Source organism: Ursus americanus, chromosome 11, assembly GCF_024610735.1.
Source record: "Ursus americanus isolate L20-20 chromosome 11, mUrsAme1.1.p, whole genome shotgun sequence".
Lineage (NCBI taxonomy): Eukaryota > Metazoa > Chordata > Mammalia > Carnivora > Ursidae > Ursus > Ursus americanus.
The window spans coordinates 67,327,405-67,344,694 of NC_142137.1; the positions used below are offsets into that span (position 1 = coordinate 67,327,405).

Consider the following 17,290-nt stretch of genomic DNA (forward strand, 5'->3'; position numbering starts at 1 on the left):
CATGAATAAGGCCTGAGTCTTATTGGAAAAGTCATCTTTGCCAAAACCAGCCCAAGCGCTAGCCTGACGGAGGCATTTCATCAGAGAAGGCTTACTGGGCCTCAGGAGTGAGAGCCGGTCAGCCACTGGGTGTTAGTGGGGACAGCTATGGAGACGGAGCTGTCCTAACCAAAAAATGAGAGTAACAGTAATAATTCAAGAACTTCTACTTACCTCACAAGAAAGAGCATTAAGCATAAAACAAAGTTGATCCTGACTTTAACCTACTGTGAAACCTAAATTCAGATTCTTCGTTTTTAACCAATTTTGTCTCCTCTAAGTATTTGAGTTGCCATCCAGGCATTGTCTTAAATGTCCCTATGGATCAAATAAAACCTTAGCATGTAAAGAAATGGTGTGGAAGTTCTCTAAATCTCTGTCCCAGTCATGAAGTTGAAGTTGAAAGTCAGGAAGACAAGAATCCAGTCCTGAGTAAGGGCAGTGTTTTATTCTGACCTGACCCCTGTCACCCCTGTCTCCTGGGTTGCCTGAGATCCCCCCTGAGCTTGGCAGTCTGCTTATCACAACTATTTTAACTAAATTAGAATTCTGATCACAAATGAGGCTTTAAAAAAACATATTTATCCTATCCCAGCTCATTCCAGAAAAGCATGTTAAGTCTAGGACAGGTTTTTGACATTTGAAATATGTGGTTCTGTAGACACACCGCTTGGCCAAGTGTTTGGGCTAGACAGAGAATTTGCTGTTAGGGAATCCAAAGCATGGCTGGGGTGGCCAGTGGTGTATGGGAGGGAGACGAAGGGCTGCTGTCAGACTTTCCCCTGCCTTTTGATGGCAGGGACACCACGGCCCCATTTTTCTTCCTGTGACTCTGCTGGCGCCTTGGCTGTCCTTGTGCACGTCTCTGTTAACAGTGCTTTCCTCCTTCCGCCCAGTAATCTATAAAACCAGCCTCCTGCATCTCCAGCCGCGGCAGATGACCATCTATCTCCCGGAGGTTCGGAAGATTTCCATGGACTATGTTAACTTACCCGTCTTCAACCCAAATGTTTTCAGTGAAGATGAAGATGACTTACCAGGTGTGTTCTTAGGGGATCGTGACGGGGACAGAGTGGTAAGTAATGGAGAATTACAGCACGTCAGTCCGTGCCTGCTGCCTCGGGTTTGGAAAAGGTACAACTTCCTCAGTTGGTGGGTGTGGTGAAAGGTCGTACTGTCACTGGTTTGGGGAAGAGGGGAGCTACCAGAGCAAGGATGATGAAGGTGACCATGACACCTCATGTCCACAGAGCATTCTGCCATCTAGTTTTATCTTCACAGTGGTCCTTAGTCATGTGCCCAGTTAGAGAAGTTAACAAGACTGATGAGAACTCCACAAAATCAGTACTGAAACTGGCTGTCATTGGCCCTAGGCTAGCCCTCATCCTTTCAGCCCCTGTTTAGAGAGAGGCATCACTCCCGTGGTCCTGTGGCGCCCACAGAGCCCAGTGTCTCAAACCCGCCCCGTCTCCAGGACAGAAAGCCTTTACGTTCAGACATCTTTCTCCCAGGGTACAACGCACAGCTCAGTGTACAGAAGCCTGGTCTGAGTTAAAGGTGAATTCTGGCACAAGCTTTTTTTTTTTATTTTAAAGATTTTATTTATTTATTCGACAGAGATAGAGACAGCCAGCGAGAGAGGGAACACAAGCAGGGGGAGTGGGAGAGGAAGAAGCAGGCTCATAGCGGAGGAGCCTGATGTGGGGCTCGATCCCATAACGCCGGGATCACGCCCTGAGCCGAAGGCAGACGCTTAACCGCTGTGCCACCCAGGTGCCCCATGGCACAAGCTTTTAAAATCCCAGTTTCCAGATTTTCAAGTATCTATAGCTTCTTAAATTAATTTAAATGTTTTCTACGGGAGAAGGGACCCTATTTTGATTAACAGAGTAGAATGATTTCTAAGTAGTCTGCTGGTTATTTCCATGTAACTTCTCAAAAATACTTACCTGTAATTTTATAAATATGAAGACTTCTCTACTTAGAACCAAAAAGGGTTCTGAAAGAGGAATCCTACATGGGCCACTGACTTCTCCTGTATCTGGTGGTTCTGGAACAGAGGGGCTATGATCCTTGCCGTGGGACAGGGAAGGACACGTGGACCAGCGCAGGCTCTGAACTTCGGGGCGGGGGGACGGTTGTTTACCTTCTCTTAGCCCAGTTGTTTACCTTCTTCACAGGTTTTTGCCTGTAAAAATTATTTGTACAGTACTTTCTGACAGTAGCCGTCCTTGGTTTTCTGATGGTTATAGCTTTCCTCACAGGTGGAGCAGGTGTTCTAGACTATTGAAGTCCTAATGGGCAAGGTTTTGCAACCACATAAACCTGCCGTTTGGTGAAGCCTCACGCACTTGAGCTTTATAGTACATCCCCTGCAATTTCAGAATCTTGGATTTAGAAGTATCTTTTACACTTTCAAAATAACGCCCTCCCCGTGCTCCCAGAATGTGACTAATACAGCTCCCCCTAATGCTCAGCCTTTGCTGCTGCTGTTCCTGGCTAGCCTTCCCGGTCAGAGGGGGGAGAATTTTGTCTCAGGGCTTGCACTTAATGCTGGTGACAGACTCTTCTCTTTAGCGGGGAAGACACCTGCCCTCAGTACTCCGTGCCGATGGGTGAACATCTGGAGGAGGGATCTGAGCAGGAATAATAAAACACTTGAGACAGGACCCAGATTCATGCAGCCAGGAGATAGTTACATCTCACACTAGAGGGCCCCGGGGAAGGGGGGAGTCTGTGTCTGGAACCAAGGGTGGGCTTAGCTTTTTTTAAAAGATTTATTTATTTATTTGAGAGAGAGAGAGCATGAGTGGGGTGCAGCCGGCAGAGGGAGAGGGAGAGGCAGATTCCTTGCTGAGCAGGGAGCCAGACATGGGGTCAATCCCAGGACCCTGGGATCGTGACCTGAGCCAAAGGCAGACGCTCAACCCACTGAGCCACCCAGGCGCCCCGGACTTAGCTTTTGATGAACTAGCTGCCTTCATTCTGTGGTTCTGGTAAAAGGTCAGACAGCCTTTACAATTAGCTAGTTAAATCCTGTTTCCTGCTCATATACTAGTTGCCACATAGCACTTAAAGGCCCAAATAAGCAAACTTGCCAGTGCTCAATGGTACTTTTAAACAGGGCAGTCTAAGACAGTGGTTCTGAGCCCCTGCCTGTGGTCTGTAGATCATTGTTCAGATTCTTGCTTCATTAAATTCCCTCTTCGTACAAATAGGTTATACTTACAGGGTTTTACAGAGGAGGAGCTGTACCTTACATACTGTTTGAAATGCTGAAAAGCAGATAAATTAGGAACTGATCCTTCCCTGATAATGCTTATTTGCTAGAAGATTCTTTTCATTGGTATCTCTACTACATTTTACATGGTTTTATTTATAGAAACTTAATTATGTACAAATTTTACATACATATCTGCTGCAAAATACTTCCCATATTAACCAATCCATAATTGTGAATAACCCTACTCAAACCCTGGGCCTTATGAGTGCTCAGTGGAGTGTCATGCAGTACCATACATGGCTCTCTTCTTGCATGAAAGAGCGGTCCGTTTTATGAATTCATGAGTAAAGAGCATCTTTAAACAGTGAAGTATTATAAAAAAAAAAAAAGACAAAACCAGCTAAGTATGTGCCATGGTACCATCTAGGTACCAAACTCAGAAGGTTCAAAAGTATATTCATTGAAAAGCTTTGCCTGTGTCCTTCCAGAAGCCTTAGAGAAGCTTTGTATAAACTTGTGTGAAAGGTCTAGCTTTCCCCAGCAAACACATCTCCGTCTATAACAATTGCATTTTTTATTGTATCACCTATTCTGACCCAGTTTCACGCACTGTTTTGTAAGCAGTTCATTTTTCTCTTTTCCTTCCAGTGACGGGAGCATCTGGTGTGCCTGAGAACAACCCACCTTGCACCGTGAACATCCCCATCGCACCCATCCACAGCTCCGCGCAGGCCATGTCCCCCACTCAGAGCATAGGCTTGGTGCAGTCCCTGCTTGCCAATCAGAATGTGCAGCTGGACGTCCTGACCAATCAGACCACGGCAGTGGGGACCTCTGAGCACGGAAGTGAGAGTGCCACCCAATACCCAGTCTCCAACCGCTACTCCAACCCTGGACAGGTGATCTTTGGAGGTGTGGAGATGGGCCGCATCATCCCGAACCCTGCTCAGCTGTCCCTGCCGCCGCCAGCACAGGGGGCGATCCAGCTGTCGGTGGTGGACCATGGAGACCGAGACCATGACCACCTGCAGAAGTCCACCAAGGCCCTGCGGCCAGTGGCACAGCTGGCTGCTGAAGGGGACGCAGTGGTGTTCAGTGCCCCACAGGAGGTCCAGGTGGCAAAGATGAATCCCCCACCCCCCTACCCGGGAACCATCCCCGCTGCCCCCACCACGGCAGCGCCCCCGCCCCCGCTGCCGCCCCCGCAGCCCCCGGTGGACACGTGCCTGAAGAAGGGCGACTTCTCGCTATATCCCACAGCGGCACATTACCAGACGCCCCTGGGCTATGAGAGGATCACCACCTTTGACAGCAGCGGCAACGTGGAGGAGGTGTGCCGGCCTCGGACGCGGATGCTCTGCTCACAGAACACCTACACCCTCCCCGGCCCGGGCAGTTCGGCCACCCTGAGGCTCACCGCCACCGAGAAAAAGGTCCCCCAGCCCTGCACCAGTGCGACCCTGAATCGCCTGACGGTCCCCCGCTATTCCATCCCGACGGGAGACCCACCCCCATACCCCGAAATAGCCGGCCCGCTGATGCCCGGCCGGGGCGCAGCCCAGAGGCCAGACAGTCTCATCCACGCCACGCTGCGCAGGAACAACCGCGAGGTGGCGCTCAAGGCGGCGCAGCTGGCTGAGCCCCCGCGGGCCCCGCCGCAGCACCCGCCCAAGCCCAAGGGCGCGGCGCAGTTCCCAGCGCGGCCCCCTCCGGCCCTGTACACCTGCAGCCAGTGCAGCGGCGGGGGCGCGGTGGGGCGGCCCGAGCCGGGCGGGGGTGTGGGGGGCGCGCAGCCAGGCTCGGGCCTGGCGCACGCTGCCAGCACCTCCCCCCTGACCTCCCAGTCGTCCTACAGCCTCCTGAGCCCACCCGACGGCGCCCGCGACCGTGCGGACTACGTTAACTCGGCCTTCACCGAGGACGAGGCGCTGGCCCAGCACTGTCAGGTGGAGAAGCCCCTGAGGCACCCTGCGCTGACCGAAGCTGCTGTGGCCGTGAAACGGCCACCCCCTTACCAGTGGGACCCTGTGCTGGGGGAGGACATTTGGATTCCTCAGGAAAGGACAGCACAGACTGCAGTGCCCAATCCTCTGAAATTGCCCCCTCTTATAGTAGGTCAGAGCCAGCACCTGGATGTGTCCCGAGTGCCCTTTGTCTCCCCGAAGTCTCCCACCAGTCCTGCTGCCACTTTCCAAACAGGCTATGGGATGGGAATGCCGTATCCAGGAAGCTATAACACACCCCCTTTGCCGGGAGTGCAGACTCCCTGCTCCCCAAAGGATGCCCTGTCCCCCACACCGTTTGCACCACAGGAGTCCGCCGTGGTTCTGCAGCCAGCTTACCCACCCAGCCTCTCCTACTGCACCCTGCCCCCCATGTATCCAGGAAGCAGCACCTGCTCGAGTTTACAGCTGCCACCTATCGCCTTGCACCCCTGGAATTCCTACAGCCCTTGCCCGCCTGTGCAAAACCCCCAGGGCACTCTGCCCCCCAAGGCACACCTGGTGGTAGAGAAGCCCCTGGTGTCCCCACCGCCCACCGACCTCCAAAGCCACTTAGGTACTGAGGTGATGGTAGAGACCACAGACAACTTCCAAGAAGTCCTCTCCCTGACGGAAAGCCCAGTCCCCCAGCGGACAGAGAAGTTCGGAAAGAAGAACCGGAAGCGCCTGGACAGCCGAGCAGAAGAAGGAAACGTTCAGGCCATCACAGAGGGCAAAGTGAAGAAGGAGGCGCGGACTTTGAGTGACTTTAATTCCCTGATCTCCAGCCCCCGCCTGGGGAGAGAGAAGAAGAAAGTGAAGAGTCAGAAAGACCAGCTGAAGTCAAAGAAATTGAACAAGACGAATGAGTTCCAGGACAGCTCCGAGAGCGAGCCTGAGCTTTTCATCAGTGGGGACGAGCTGATGAACCAGAGCCAGGGAAGCAAGAAAGGCTGGAAGAGCAAGCGGAGCCTGAGGACGGCCAGCGAGCTGGAAGAGTTCAAGTGCCGGAAAGCCAGTGAGAAGGAGGATGGGCGGTTGGGCAGCCAGGGCTTCGTGTATGTCATGGCCAACAAGCAGCCTCTGTGGAATGAAGCCACCCAGGTGTACCAGTTGGACTTCGGGGGGCGGGTGACCCAGGAGTCGGCCAAGAACTTCCAGATCGAGCTGGAGGGGCGGCAGGTAAGAAAACATGTCCCGGGGCATGGCCAGAATCTCTCTGTCTGGTCTTGACTGGTTGGTGGTGGGGAGAGTGGAGGGAAGGGTAAAAACCTGGTGAAGGAAATCCGTGCTTTGGCCTGCTGGGAGCCCAATGAGAAATGGAAAACCACTGCTGTCTCTTAAGTGGAGCGGATCGCGGTTGTCATTTACAGCGTGCCCGTTGCTCACTTCTATTTACTGATCATCAAAGCAATACGTACTGATTCTTCAAAGTCAGATGATTCTGCGAGATGCAGGAGGAAAACTAGCAGGCCCCTCCCTGCCCAGCCCCCAGGCCACTCCCAATCCCTGCTCTCCCAGACATGTTCCTTCAGCTCTGTTTTTCCGGGTGTTTGACAATATATCTGTAACGAATGTCTTCCCACTTCTGTTGATTGATTTTTCAGTTTTTCACATCATGTGTTGACTTCTTCCTGAGGAATAGGAGGGTTTATTTTCTTCACCCCCACTGCCATACATACACACGTGTGAACTCCCCCCTTTTCTTACTTTACGTAGTCATTGATTATCCCATTATGCCAATATATATGATTTATAACTGAGCCACAGATTATGGTTAATTATATTTCCTTTTTTATTATATAGTTTTTCTTTCCCTAGACATAATAATTAGCCAGTGTTTGTTTGCTTATTTCTGTGTATTTATGACTATGTCATTCCCCGATTCTCTGGCATAATGTAAATCCCCTCCTGGTACATTAGGCACTGGGTGATTTGTCACTTCTTCCTCCTACAACCTGAAATAGTAGCTCTAACCCTGCTGCGTAGCTGTCATTCTGGGAACACACCTCTTCACCATCCTGGGAATTCCCTTCACCTCGCATATTTAAGTCTCACTTTCATTAATTCACTCACAAATATTTATTGAGCACCTGCTGTATGCCTGGCAATCCTCTGAGCCAGGAGTCGGCAGATGGTGACCCACGGACCAGTCTGACCTGCTGCCTCTTTTTATAAACCTTTATTGGAACACAGCCATGTCCATCCACTTAAATATTGGCTAAGGCTGCTTTTGTCCTACAACGGGGTTAGAGTTGTGGCAAAGACCCTGTGACCTACAAAGCCTAAAACATTTATCATCAGCCCTTCACAGAGTTTGCCAACCTTGCTCCAAGTGCTGAAACTAGAGCCCTGAGGAAAATAGAGAAAGTCCCTGTCCTCATGGAATTTACTAAAAATGGAGGAAAGACCATAAACTAATAAATATATATACCATGTTATATGGTGGTATAATGTGGTCACAGAAGTACTGAAATGACGAAGGCAAGCTCAAGAGATGGAGCAAGGGAGCAGGGGGAGGGAGGCGGACTGCGTTTTTATGCCTCCCTGAGCCGGGACATCTGACCGTGACCGTTGTGTCTCCTAACCCTTTATTAGCCTATAGATTCTTTCTTAGATTTTTTCATTCTCCTTTCTGTTTCCTTGGTGAGGAGACCACTTTATTTGATCCGTGGAGCTTTCCATGCTCTGAATTTTTGCTCATTATCTTCCCACTGCGTGTTTCACATGTTCCCTCCCCCTCTTTATTTCTGACCAACTCATAGTTAGATCAAGAAGCTTGATCAGGGGCGCCTGGGTGGCTCAATCGTTAAGCGTCGGCCTTCAGCTCAGGGCGTGATCCTGGAGTCCTGGGATCAAGCCCCACGTCTGGCTCCCTGCTCTGCTTGGAGCCTGCTTCTTCCTCTCCTCCCCCTGCTTGTGTTCCCTGCTTGTGTTCCCTCTTTCGCTGGCTGTCTCTCACTGTGTCAAATAAATAAATAAAATCTTTTTTTTTCAAAGATTTTATTTATTTGACAGAGATAGAGACAGCCAGCGAGAGAGGGAACAGAAGCAGGGGGAGTGGGAGAGGAAGAAGCAGGCTCATAGCGGAGGAGCCTGATGTGGGGCTCGATCCCATAACGCCGGGATCATGCCCTGAGCCGAAGGCAGACGCTTAACCGCTGTGCCACCCAGGCGCCCCAATAAATAAAATCTTAAAAAAAAAAAAAATAGAAGAAGAAGCAGCTTGATCAGAGTCACCTTGGTTGGCAGACCTGTCTCCTGGATGGGGCTGTGCCCTTTCCTCAGGAGCCACTCGGACGTGGTTGTGTTTCCCACCTTGTGTTCTTTTCATGCCTTTGCTTCTCTGCCCATTCCACCCCCACCCCAGGTGATGCAGTTTGGAAGGATTGATGGCAATGCGTACATTCTGGACTTCCAGTACCCCTTCTCAGCTGTGCAGGCCTTTGCGGTTGCCCTGGCCAACGTGACTCAGCGCCTGAAGTGAAAAGACTGGTCTGGGGCGGAGAGAGAGGCAAAGGAGCCTTCTCAGAGAGGTCTCCTCGCACTGCTCAAGGAGTCGCCCGGGGCCCCAGGTGCCTGGGGACCAGAAGACAAGAGCAAAACTGGAAGAATCCCTCAGGCCCAGGAGAGGGGACTGACCTTTAATTGTTGTCGTTTGTTTGGGCTTTTATAATCCTTATTGTTTCTCTTTCTTCTTTCTTTTTAAACAAAAAGAGAATACAGAAGGGTAGTATTTGGAAGCAGAGGGTGCGAGGCACCTGGTGTTCTTTTAGGAAACACGGTTGCTGTGGAAATGCCCTACTGCTCTGCTTCTGTCAGCTGCCAGGACAAGGGGCCCTTCCGAAGGAAGGCAGACTGCCATCCCGCCTGCTGTTCTTTTAGACCAGGGAGTGTGCATTCTTTCCGTTCTCCACACATCTAGCTTTATTACTCCCCCTTCTCATAACCACTAGAGTGAAAACAAAAAACTTTCTCAAAAGACAACCAAAAGTCCTGACGGTACAGGTTCTTTTAGGGGGGACATTGAACTCACACACGGCCTGTTACTTCCCCAGAGTGGCTTGGTTCGTGAAGGTGTTACGGCAGCTGCGCTGTGCTTGACCCGGAGAAGCAGGCTGTGTCCAGGTGCTCTTAGCAGGTGTAAATACAGTTTGCTCGTGCTGATGCGGGAGGAAGGAGCTCCTGCACATGGACACGTGGGTGGCGTGCACAGTGTGACTGAGATAGTACAGGGGCTCTGCGCCTCTCTGGAGGGTGTTCGCTCTGAAGACCCCGCCAGTTCTAGAACATGCCAGAATTCCATAGGTCAGTGAGGTCTGTCTTCGGGAGAAGGTGAGAGACAAAATGGAGAGATCCTGGCATGTGGTCGGGTAGCGACCTTGTCACCTAGTGCCCTGGGCAGTCACTAGGCACTCACTTGCTGAAAAGCAACCTTTGTCCCCTCCCCCCTTCTGTTGTTTAATCTGGAAAGTGTGGCAGAAGGCATTCTCCTTCCCAGTAGAAAAGTGTGCCACACTTTCTAAAAATGCTGAGGATAGTAATTTGAAAGCACGCCTTTCTTCTCAGCCACATTAAAATTCAGTTGATTAGAGGTGTTTTCTAATAGTTCAGAAATGTAACAAAATTGTAAACATTTGCCAGGGTATTAAAAGATAGAGGTAGAGTCATCTCTTTGAAAAAAGTCCCACAATTGTATCTAGGAGAAAAAAAAGTTCTCTATTAACTGTACAGTTTACTGAGGAGATAAACCACTGGGAACACACTATTATATAGTACTTAGCTGGTTAATTACAAAAAAGAAAAAAACCAGAAATCCCCCGAGATTGTCTTTTCCCTCCATCCTCCTCCTCCTTAGGGGACACTTTGGGCAACATTCAGCCCTGATAACAAAACCCAGTGTGCTGTTGTCAGTTGCTCAGACCTGTGATGTTTGGGGCAGGAGCGCAGGGACTGTCTGTGATGTTTGGGGCAGGAGCGGAGGGACTGTCTGTGATGTTTGGGGCAGGAGCGCAGGAACTGTCTGCTGGCAGAGCGCCCTCAACTTGGACTTTGTTTGGAGCAGACAAACGAAAGACACTGTAGAAAAGTCTTGAAAGTATGTATTTTTACATTCCTTGTTTTGGTTTAAAAACTAGAAAAGAAACTGGCCCATTCCTTCCCCACAGCAAGATGACATCACTCACCATTCTCTCCAAACCCTGAAGAAACACAGGTGAGGACATCTCTCAACTAACATCCGAGTTTTCCATCTTTTATTTTAAAATATTCAACCTGATTCTTTGTGGGTAAATTCTTTGAGGAAGAATTTAGCAGTGTATTCAGAATTATATAATTCTTTTATAGGAGTTTCTGTAGCTTGGTAAGATGTTTCAATGCTTATTATTAGTTGTGCAATAATGGTTATGGCCTATTTCTAAAATAATTTAAATGCAGTTCCCCTGTTTTGTTGTCCAAGAGATTATTTATCTTGCTTTAATAGTGTTCTTAGGAATTATTTTGTTACTATGTACTGGTGAGTTATGCCCATTTTATTTATTTAGAAAAATAGTGTGTTTGTAATGAGTTATTTGGTAGCAGCATATTTTGCTGCGAGAAATAAAGAGGATATGATAGAAGGTGTTTTGCTGGACAATTTGTAACTTTTCTAATTGGGAAAAAAATTCCTATTAATCCTTTAAAGGTAATTTTTTTTTTGCATTCTTTGGTATTGATTATATACAGAGGAGTCGATTTCTTTGAGATGACATATCCTAAAATGATATTGCCCCCTCTTTGAACATTTTCTTTTTAATTAAAAATAAAAGGTGCTATGAAATGAAAAGAGGAATGAGAGCAGCAAAGGAAGGCATTATTGTCAGTAAATGTCCATTTTCCAGATTCTTGGATTGGTTCTTAAGATACAGAGACCATGAGAAAATACATTTTAGAACTTTTCTTACTAAGAGCAAATATAGGGGGAAATCCTTGGAATAAAAACTGCAAATATATTTGTGAAGACAAAGTGAGTATTTGTAGCAAATAATTGAACTTTCTAAATCTGGGCTCACTCCCCAAAAGGCCTCTTCGGCACGTGGAGACAGAGGCCTCGTCTGGGGAGGTTTGCGGACCCGAGGGGCAGCAGCTGCGCAGCTCTGTGCTCTGTACTCTGGCCCAGGGGCGGAAACAGTCTCCCGCCACTCGTCCTTACACCCACGTCCACGGCGCTCGTAATGTGGTATCTTTTAAGTTGATGGTGCTGGTGTCGCTTATTTTAAAAATCGTTTTCATTCAGTCTCAATTTATTAAATACTACTAAAGTCAGTACTTTAAACGGCTCTATACTTCATGTTAATTAATAGCAACTTATGAATATTACGATACCTCATTGAATCTCTAAATTTAAAAACATCAGCCCAGTCAGCTACATAAAGAATCCATCCCTTATGGAGGGAAGCAGTGTATTAACATATAAAGACCAATTTTAAATTTGTTTCAACTCTAATCTCATCAAACCAAAGGCAGATTTGTGTACAGTATATCCACTGAATGTACATCCTAAGAAAAATTGGTGCCAAGGAAGCAGGAAAATGTCAAGGCTCGATGGCAGTGTCAGTCAGAATTTTGCAGGTTAGTCTTTGTCCCCTGTGTCCATTGCTCCCCAGTTGAGTGTCCCATGAGGAGAAGCAAAAACATGTACATTCATCTTGTAATCCTCTCGATCCTGGGGTCAGGCCTGCCCTGCCACAAAGCTGGAGGGTGACCTCGGGCTTCCATTTGTCCCCCTGTAAAATGAAAGGGACGACCTGGCCTGGACAAAATTCTCAACTCCTGTCCAGCTGTAACAGCCTGAGGGCTCAAAATGTGACCGTCTCCTCATTCCACTGTACGAACTTGGAAGGTATGTTTCAAAATAATTGCCTTTTTACAGAGAAGATTTCTTTTCCGGCATTAATGAGCTATCTGGTGAATGTAAACCGTGCGTTTAAAATCATCTTCAGCAGGTTCACCTCTAGAAACAAATGCTTTCGGAATGGTCTTTGTTCTCCCAAATCACACGAAAGCACCAGTGCGTTTCAGGTAAGACACGGGAGCCTCCCCATGCGTGTGCCCTGCGTGGTGGACACCCTGGAGAACAGCCCTAAAATAAGTCAGCCTTTGCCCCCGCAAGCCATAGAGTGGGTTGAAAAAAAGAACAAAGGAGTCCGTGCCCAGGCTGACGTGAATTCTTGAGTGTCTTCTGCAGTGTTACATTATCTGCAAGTTGAAAACTTTTTGAAAGGAACCCATTGTGCCCCTCTGTGGGCCATCTATCCCTTGGCCAAGTCAATAGTTGTGAACAAAGTTACTTGAGACAAAATGTGTCAGAACTGTTCTTTGAGCTCCTGGGATTTTGTCGTCACACACGATTCAGATTTGTCACCGTCTGTGTATCCCTTAGCTCTGGCTGATGGAAACTCCGAGGGGTTGTGGCTTATTTTGTTTTCATTTCTTCGGCTTTGTGCAATTTTCTTGTAACTTGTACCAATATTTTCTGTTTACAAGTTCTTTTTAAGGGGAGGGGGAGGGTTCTAAGATCTTGTTGTTTGTTGTAGATAAATTTTTTTTCGTGTTGTAGAAAAGCATGGGTTATGCGTTTGACTGAAAAAGGCACTGTATTATTTACCAAAGGGGTATTGTTTTTGCATTTGTTTATAAATGCATTATTTTGGTACTGTAAATTTGGACATGATTTCTGAGTTTATTACTACTGGCATTTTCTTTTTCCTTTCCTTTTTTTTTTTTTTTTTATACTGTAAGTGCACGATGCAGGTGCACAGGTCCCAGACCAAACCAGACCACCAGCATGTTCTTATCCAAACCTTGGGAATAGCACGCTGCTGTGTGCGCCTCAGTCCTACCGGTGTTGCTTTGTTTTTCAGTTCCAGCATCCTACTTTGTTTTACTTTCCAAGCAAGATCTGTTGAGATTCCCACTTGCATTCTAACGAGCTCACCCTTATTTGCCTCTCTTCTGATGTATTTTGTGTATTAGATTGTGTGGGAGGTATTCTAGAAGGCATTAATGGTTTGCATTCAAAATGACGTGGTTTGTCCAAATTATTTTCTGTCTTTATTATTGAGATGGATTAATCTCCTTATTTTTTTCTTGATGATTTGAAGTTGTAAAAGTCCAGCTATTGCTTAATAAAATTTTGCAGATCAAAAAAAAAATTACTTGTGTGCAGAACTCAGGTATGGGTCTCGAGTCCTCTGAGAAGGTATCACCGCTCTCCATTGGCATGACCCACCATCCTCCCAGTTGTCTCTTCAATCCCTGGGTTACTGCCAGCGCTACCTGGACACCCTGGGATCCTTATCATTGTCAGAGGTCAGAGGTTGTGCTGTCTTTTTGATGAGTTTGTTTTGTTTTTCTTGTTTTCTAAAGAGGACTCAACTCAGGATGCATCTGTCATAGCACCTACAAGATCAGAGATGTTAGATACATTGAAACCTTCATTGTTACTTTGTAGGAAATAATAAAACCAGGTTTTGAGCAACTCCGCTCTCAGTGCTAATAGAACTGTTAATTGTTGCTATTCCTAATGAGTCTTAGTGCACTTCCCTGCTCTGCTCTAGAGTGCCCTGTGACCTCTCTCTGAGGGAGGCAGGGACTCGGGCCGTGGGATGCTCATCTGTAAACACTAGTTCACATGCACATTTACACAGCTACCCTTCTGGTTTTTTCAGAGATAAAAATAGATGCGATTGCTCAGGCTTTAGGAGACAACCAAAACCACTGTCAACTCTTACGCATTACGTCCTAAAATAATCACAGGACTATAAATTTGTGATTTAAATAGTAGTAGTCATACAACACTAAATGACCTGAATTATGTCTAAGAATCAAAATATATTTCGTTGTATTACGAAAGGTTGTGAGCGTCAAGTTAATATTCATTGTCTTCATTACTTAAACCACGTAGCAAGGAGACCTGATTGAAAACAAACTCCCTCTTTCCCTCCCCTCACAAAAACAAGGGACCCAAACCCTGACAGCCGGCTGTACTTGGGTCTATGTAAGGAGCCGTGTGTAGGAGTGCCTTCTCCAGCAGCCCCATGTCAGCTTTGGGGCCATTCAGTATGAGTCAGTGTCTCCAGAGTGATTGATTTCTAAAGCTCTGGTTAGAAAATGTAGTAAGTCCCTTCGATTTATTTTGCAAAGGGTGCATTCTATGTTTATCCTTGCATTCAGTGTTCTTTTCCTGGCATCGTTAAAAGAATAGGCGGTCGGCTTAGCTCTTATACCCTAGCCCCAAAGACCTGTTGCAGAGAAATGACTGCTTCATGGAGATTGCGTCCTGCTGTTCCAAGAACACACAGCTAAATCTCTAAATTCCATTATAAAGTGACTGTCTTTTGCCTTCTTTTCAGAAGAAAATGGAAGCGTTAAAAGGTTGAAATGACTTCTGGATTCCATAGACAAAAACCAATTGTGAAATAGAATCCAAGATTTCTGGGTCACATTAACTAACGAACAGACCTAGTTTATACCCAGCTTCTACTCTGGTTTTGTGATGACTTGCCTGTGATGAGCTATGAGCTACTGACACTTAGTCTTCTGCAAAAGCAGGCAGCATAGGCGGGCTGCCTTCACCCATCAGGCGATGAGCTCATTCTCCCACCGGCTGAGAGAGAATGCTCCTCATTGAGCCATCAGTAAGCTGCACATGCAGCTCTGGGCTCCGTCGCTGCGGGGGGGGGAGGTCCACAAAGGAGCAGGTCCGTGTGTATTTGTTCCTCTGCCTATCTTGGAAACATTCTGCTCAACGCACTGAAGGATACGAGACTGCCATCCATGTGAAGAACAGGGTTGTTTCTTAAAGTTCCTGTTAGATTGATAGCTTCGAACAATCGAGGTGCCCCGTGTAGAAGCAGGACTCCAGCAGGAAACCGGATGTCAGCTGTGAAAAATACTTTTGCCTCAACCTTTCTGTTTCCTCTTTCTGGATCTCCTGCTTTTGGGTCACCTCCCTCTATAAGGAGTGGGTTCTCTGTGCCTTAGGGGGCGTCCAGGCCACCCCCCTCAACTCATGGGAGCCTTCAGTGCAGTTTCAAGACTCATTCCCAGTTTAATGAATTTGTTAAACTTCGGCAACCTCTCAGGATGCTGTCCAAATACTTTGAAAAGCACTATTTGCCATATGAAATACATTCTTTGTCCCAAAGTGATGGAATCAGCAATTCAGATGCCCCGTGTGCCATTTAGCTTCCGCTGTATTCGAGCCCTTTCTGAGCGCAGTGGTTTTGCAGCATTTTCGGGGCAGGCAGGACTGCAGCTCCTCACCCCCAGACAGGAGGGAGGGGCTTGGATGATAAAGGCTGGCCCCACCGCAGTATCTCAACTACTCCTGAGGTTGCCATCTCAGTCGTGCCAGCCACTAACCATGAGGATGTAGAGAGACATGCTTTCTCTTTCCACTCTTCTCCAAAACAGAGGATGCCCAGTGCTGACTCCATTCCCCCTCGTGCGCCGGGAACTGAGGGGCACCGTGCCTCCTTCACGTTTGGCCTCCAGTTCTCTCCCTTCTCCCAAATTAACTCAGCGTTTCCTGCCTCGCCACGTGTCATCTTGAGGGTCTTCTCTGAACCGCCTATCAAAATCCTGTACTTCACCCGGTAGGGGTGCAGTCCCTGTCATTAAAAGGGGAAATCCATTCGTCTCTGTTCTTTTCACGTCCGGTCTCCTGGAACCAGGACTCTAGCGCTGTTACGTTTCCCTTCCCCGGCTAGAAGGCGAGCAGGCCAGACATCACGGTACTTGAGACGCAAACATGTGCTGGACTCCTGTGGGGAGGGCTGTCTCTGAGAACTCATTTCTTTCTGTGCTTGAGCCCTACGGGGTCCTCCGGGTCCTGCTTCCCTCAAGTACCTGCGTGGACTGCAATAGGCCCTGAAGTCCTAGGCGTGTGGTTTCCTACTGGTCTGATGTTTAACTTCTTTAAATCTTGAGAGAAAACATTCCTCTGACAGGAAGAGAGCGTCTGCACTCATAAGACTGGAATGACCAACCCCAACCAAGTCTTGCACCAGCCGCGTGGAAATCTTTCTAGCACCACTTGGTTCATGTGCCGACCCTGGATCCCAAACCAGTTGGGAAGGGAATTTGCTCTAAAAGCTGCATAGCATTCAATTTATTGAGCTCTCGGGATCTCTGTCACCTCTTAGGCCGTGTGGGGTTAGCCTGCCTTCTGTTCCATCAGCAACACTGCAGTGGGTCTCCCCGCGGCTTCCAGGGCTTCCCGCCCATGGCATGAGTTCAGAAACCTCTCTTTTCCAACACCCACACTTCCAGGCAGGTGCTGAACTCCTGGGAGACTGAGGGAGCGTGGGTGCGACAGACTTTTTGAGGGGATCAGCCGGATTTCTCCACAAACTATTCCCAGACGTCCGTGTCCCCAGGAAACCATTGGACCAGACCACACTCCAACGACCCGCTTGGTTCCTGGACTGTGGCTCACCGGGCAAATTCTGCCTGCCAGTGGCTGGAAGCGGTGAAGGCAAAACTCCATGGCCTCCTGGCCTCCCTCGTGGGTTGAGGCGGCAGCGCAGGGCTCTGGCTCTGCTAACCCAGTGACCTCTGTTCTTAGTGTTGTATTTTTCATGCTGTGGACCTCTCGAGATTGTACTCGGAAAAGGTGATTTATCATTCTGGAATAAAGAACTAGTAAGCTTGTATTCAAAAACATAACTTTTAAAAACCAGCCGGATCTATACCAAGAGACTTTTGTATGGAGTCTGGTACTTTTTTTATGTTCGCAGTACACTGTGGAGATACAGCTAAAAATACTTCAATTAGCTAAAGTCTTCTAGCTGCATGGCACAACACAAGAACGCATGGCTATAAGGCTAGAACTCAAAGTAAAGCAAAGGTAAAAATGACACCAGCAACCCAACTCCATTGTAACAGCAAGGTCTGCAAGCCACAGCAATACAGTACCCCTTGTGATGTCATCATTCCCTCTTCTTCAACCCTTTGTGGGAAGGTTTGGTCCCAGTTAAGAGGTGGGGAAATTCCAGGTAGAAAA

General features: G+C 48.0%; 1 protein-coding gene across 7 annotated transcripts in view; it reads left to right on the forward strand.

Annotated features, from left to right (window-relative positions):
* The window catches only part of TULP4 (TUB like protein 4), a 230,431-nt gene extending 216,669 nt beyond the window's left edge, over positions 1-13,762 (forward strand). For all 7 annotated transcript variants that reach the window (XM_087865628.1, XM_087865624.1, XM_087865625.1 and 4 more), the window contains 3 exons: positions 936-1,079; positions 3,911-6,426; positions 8,615-13,762. In XM_087865628.1, the coding sequence (XP_087721754.1) occupies positions 936-1,079; positions 3,911-6,426; positions 8,615-8,731 (2,777 nt within the window). In that variant the 3' untranslated portion in view covers positions 8,732-13,762. The remainder of the gene's footprint in view (positions 1-935; positions 1,080-3,910; positions 6,427-8,614) is intronic.
* The last annotated feature ends 3,528 nt before the right edge of the window (positions 13,763-17,290 follow it).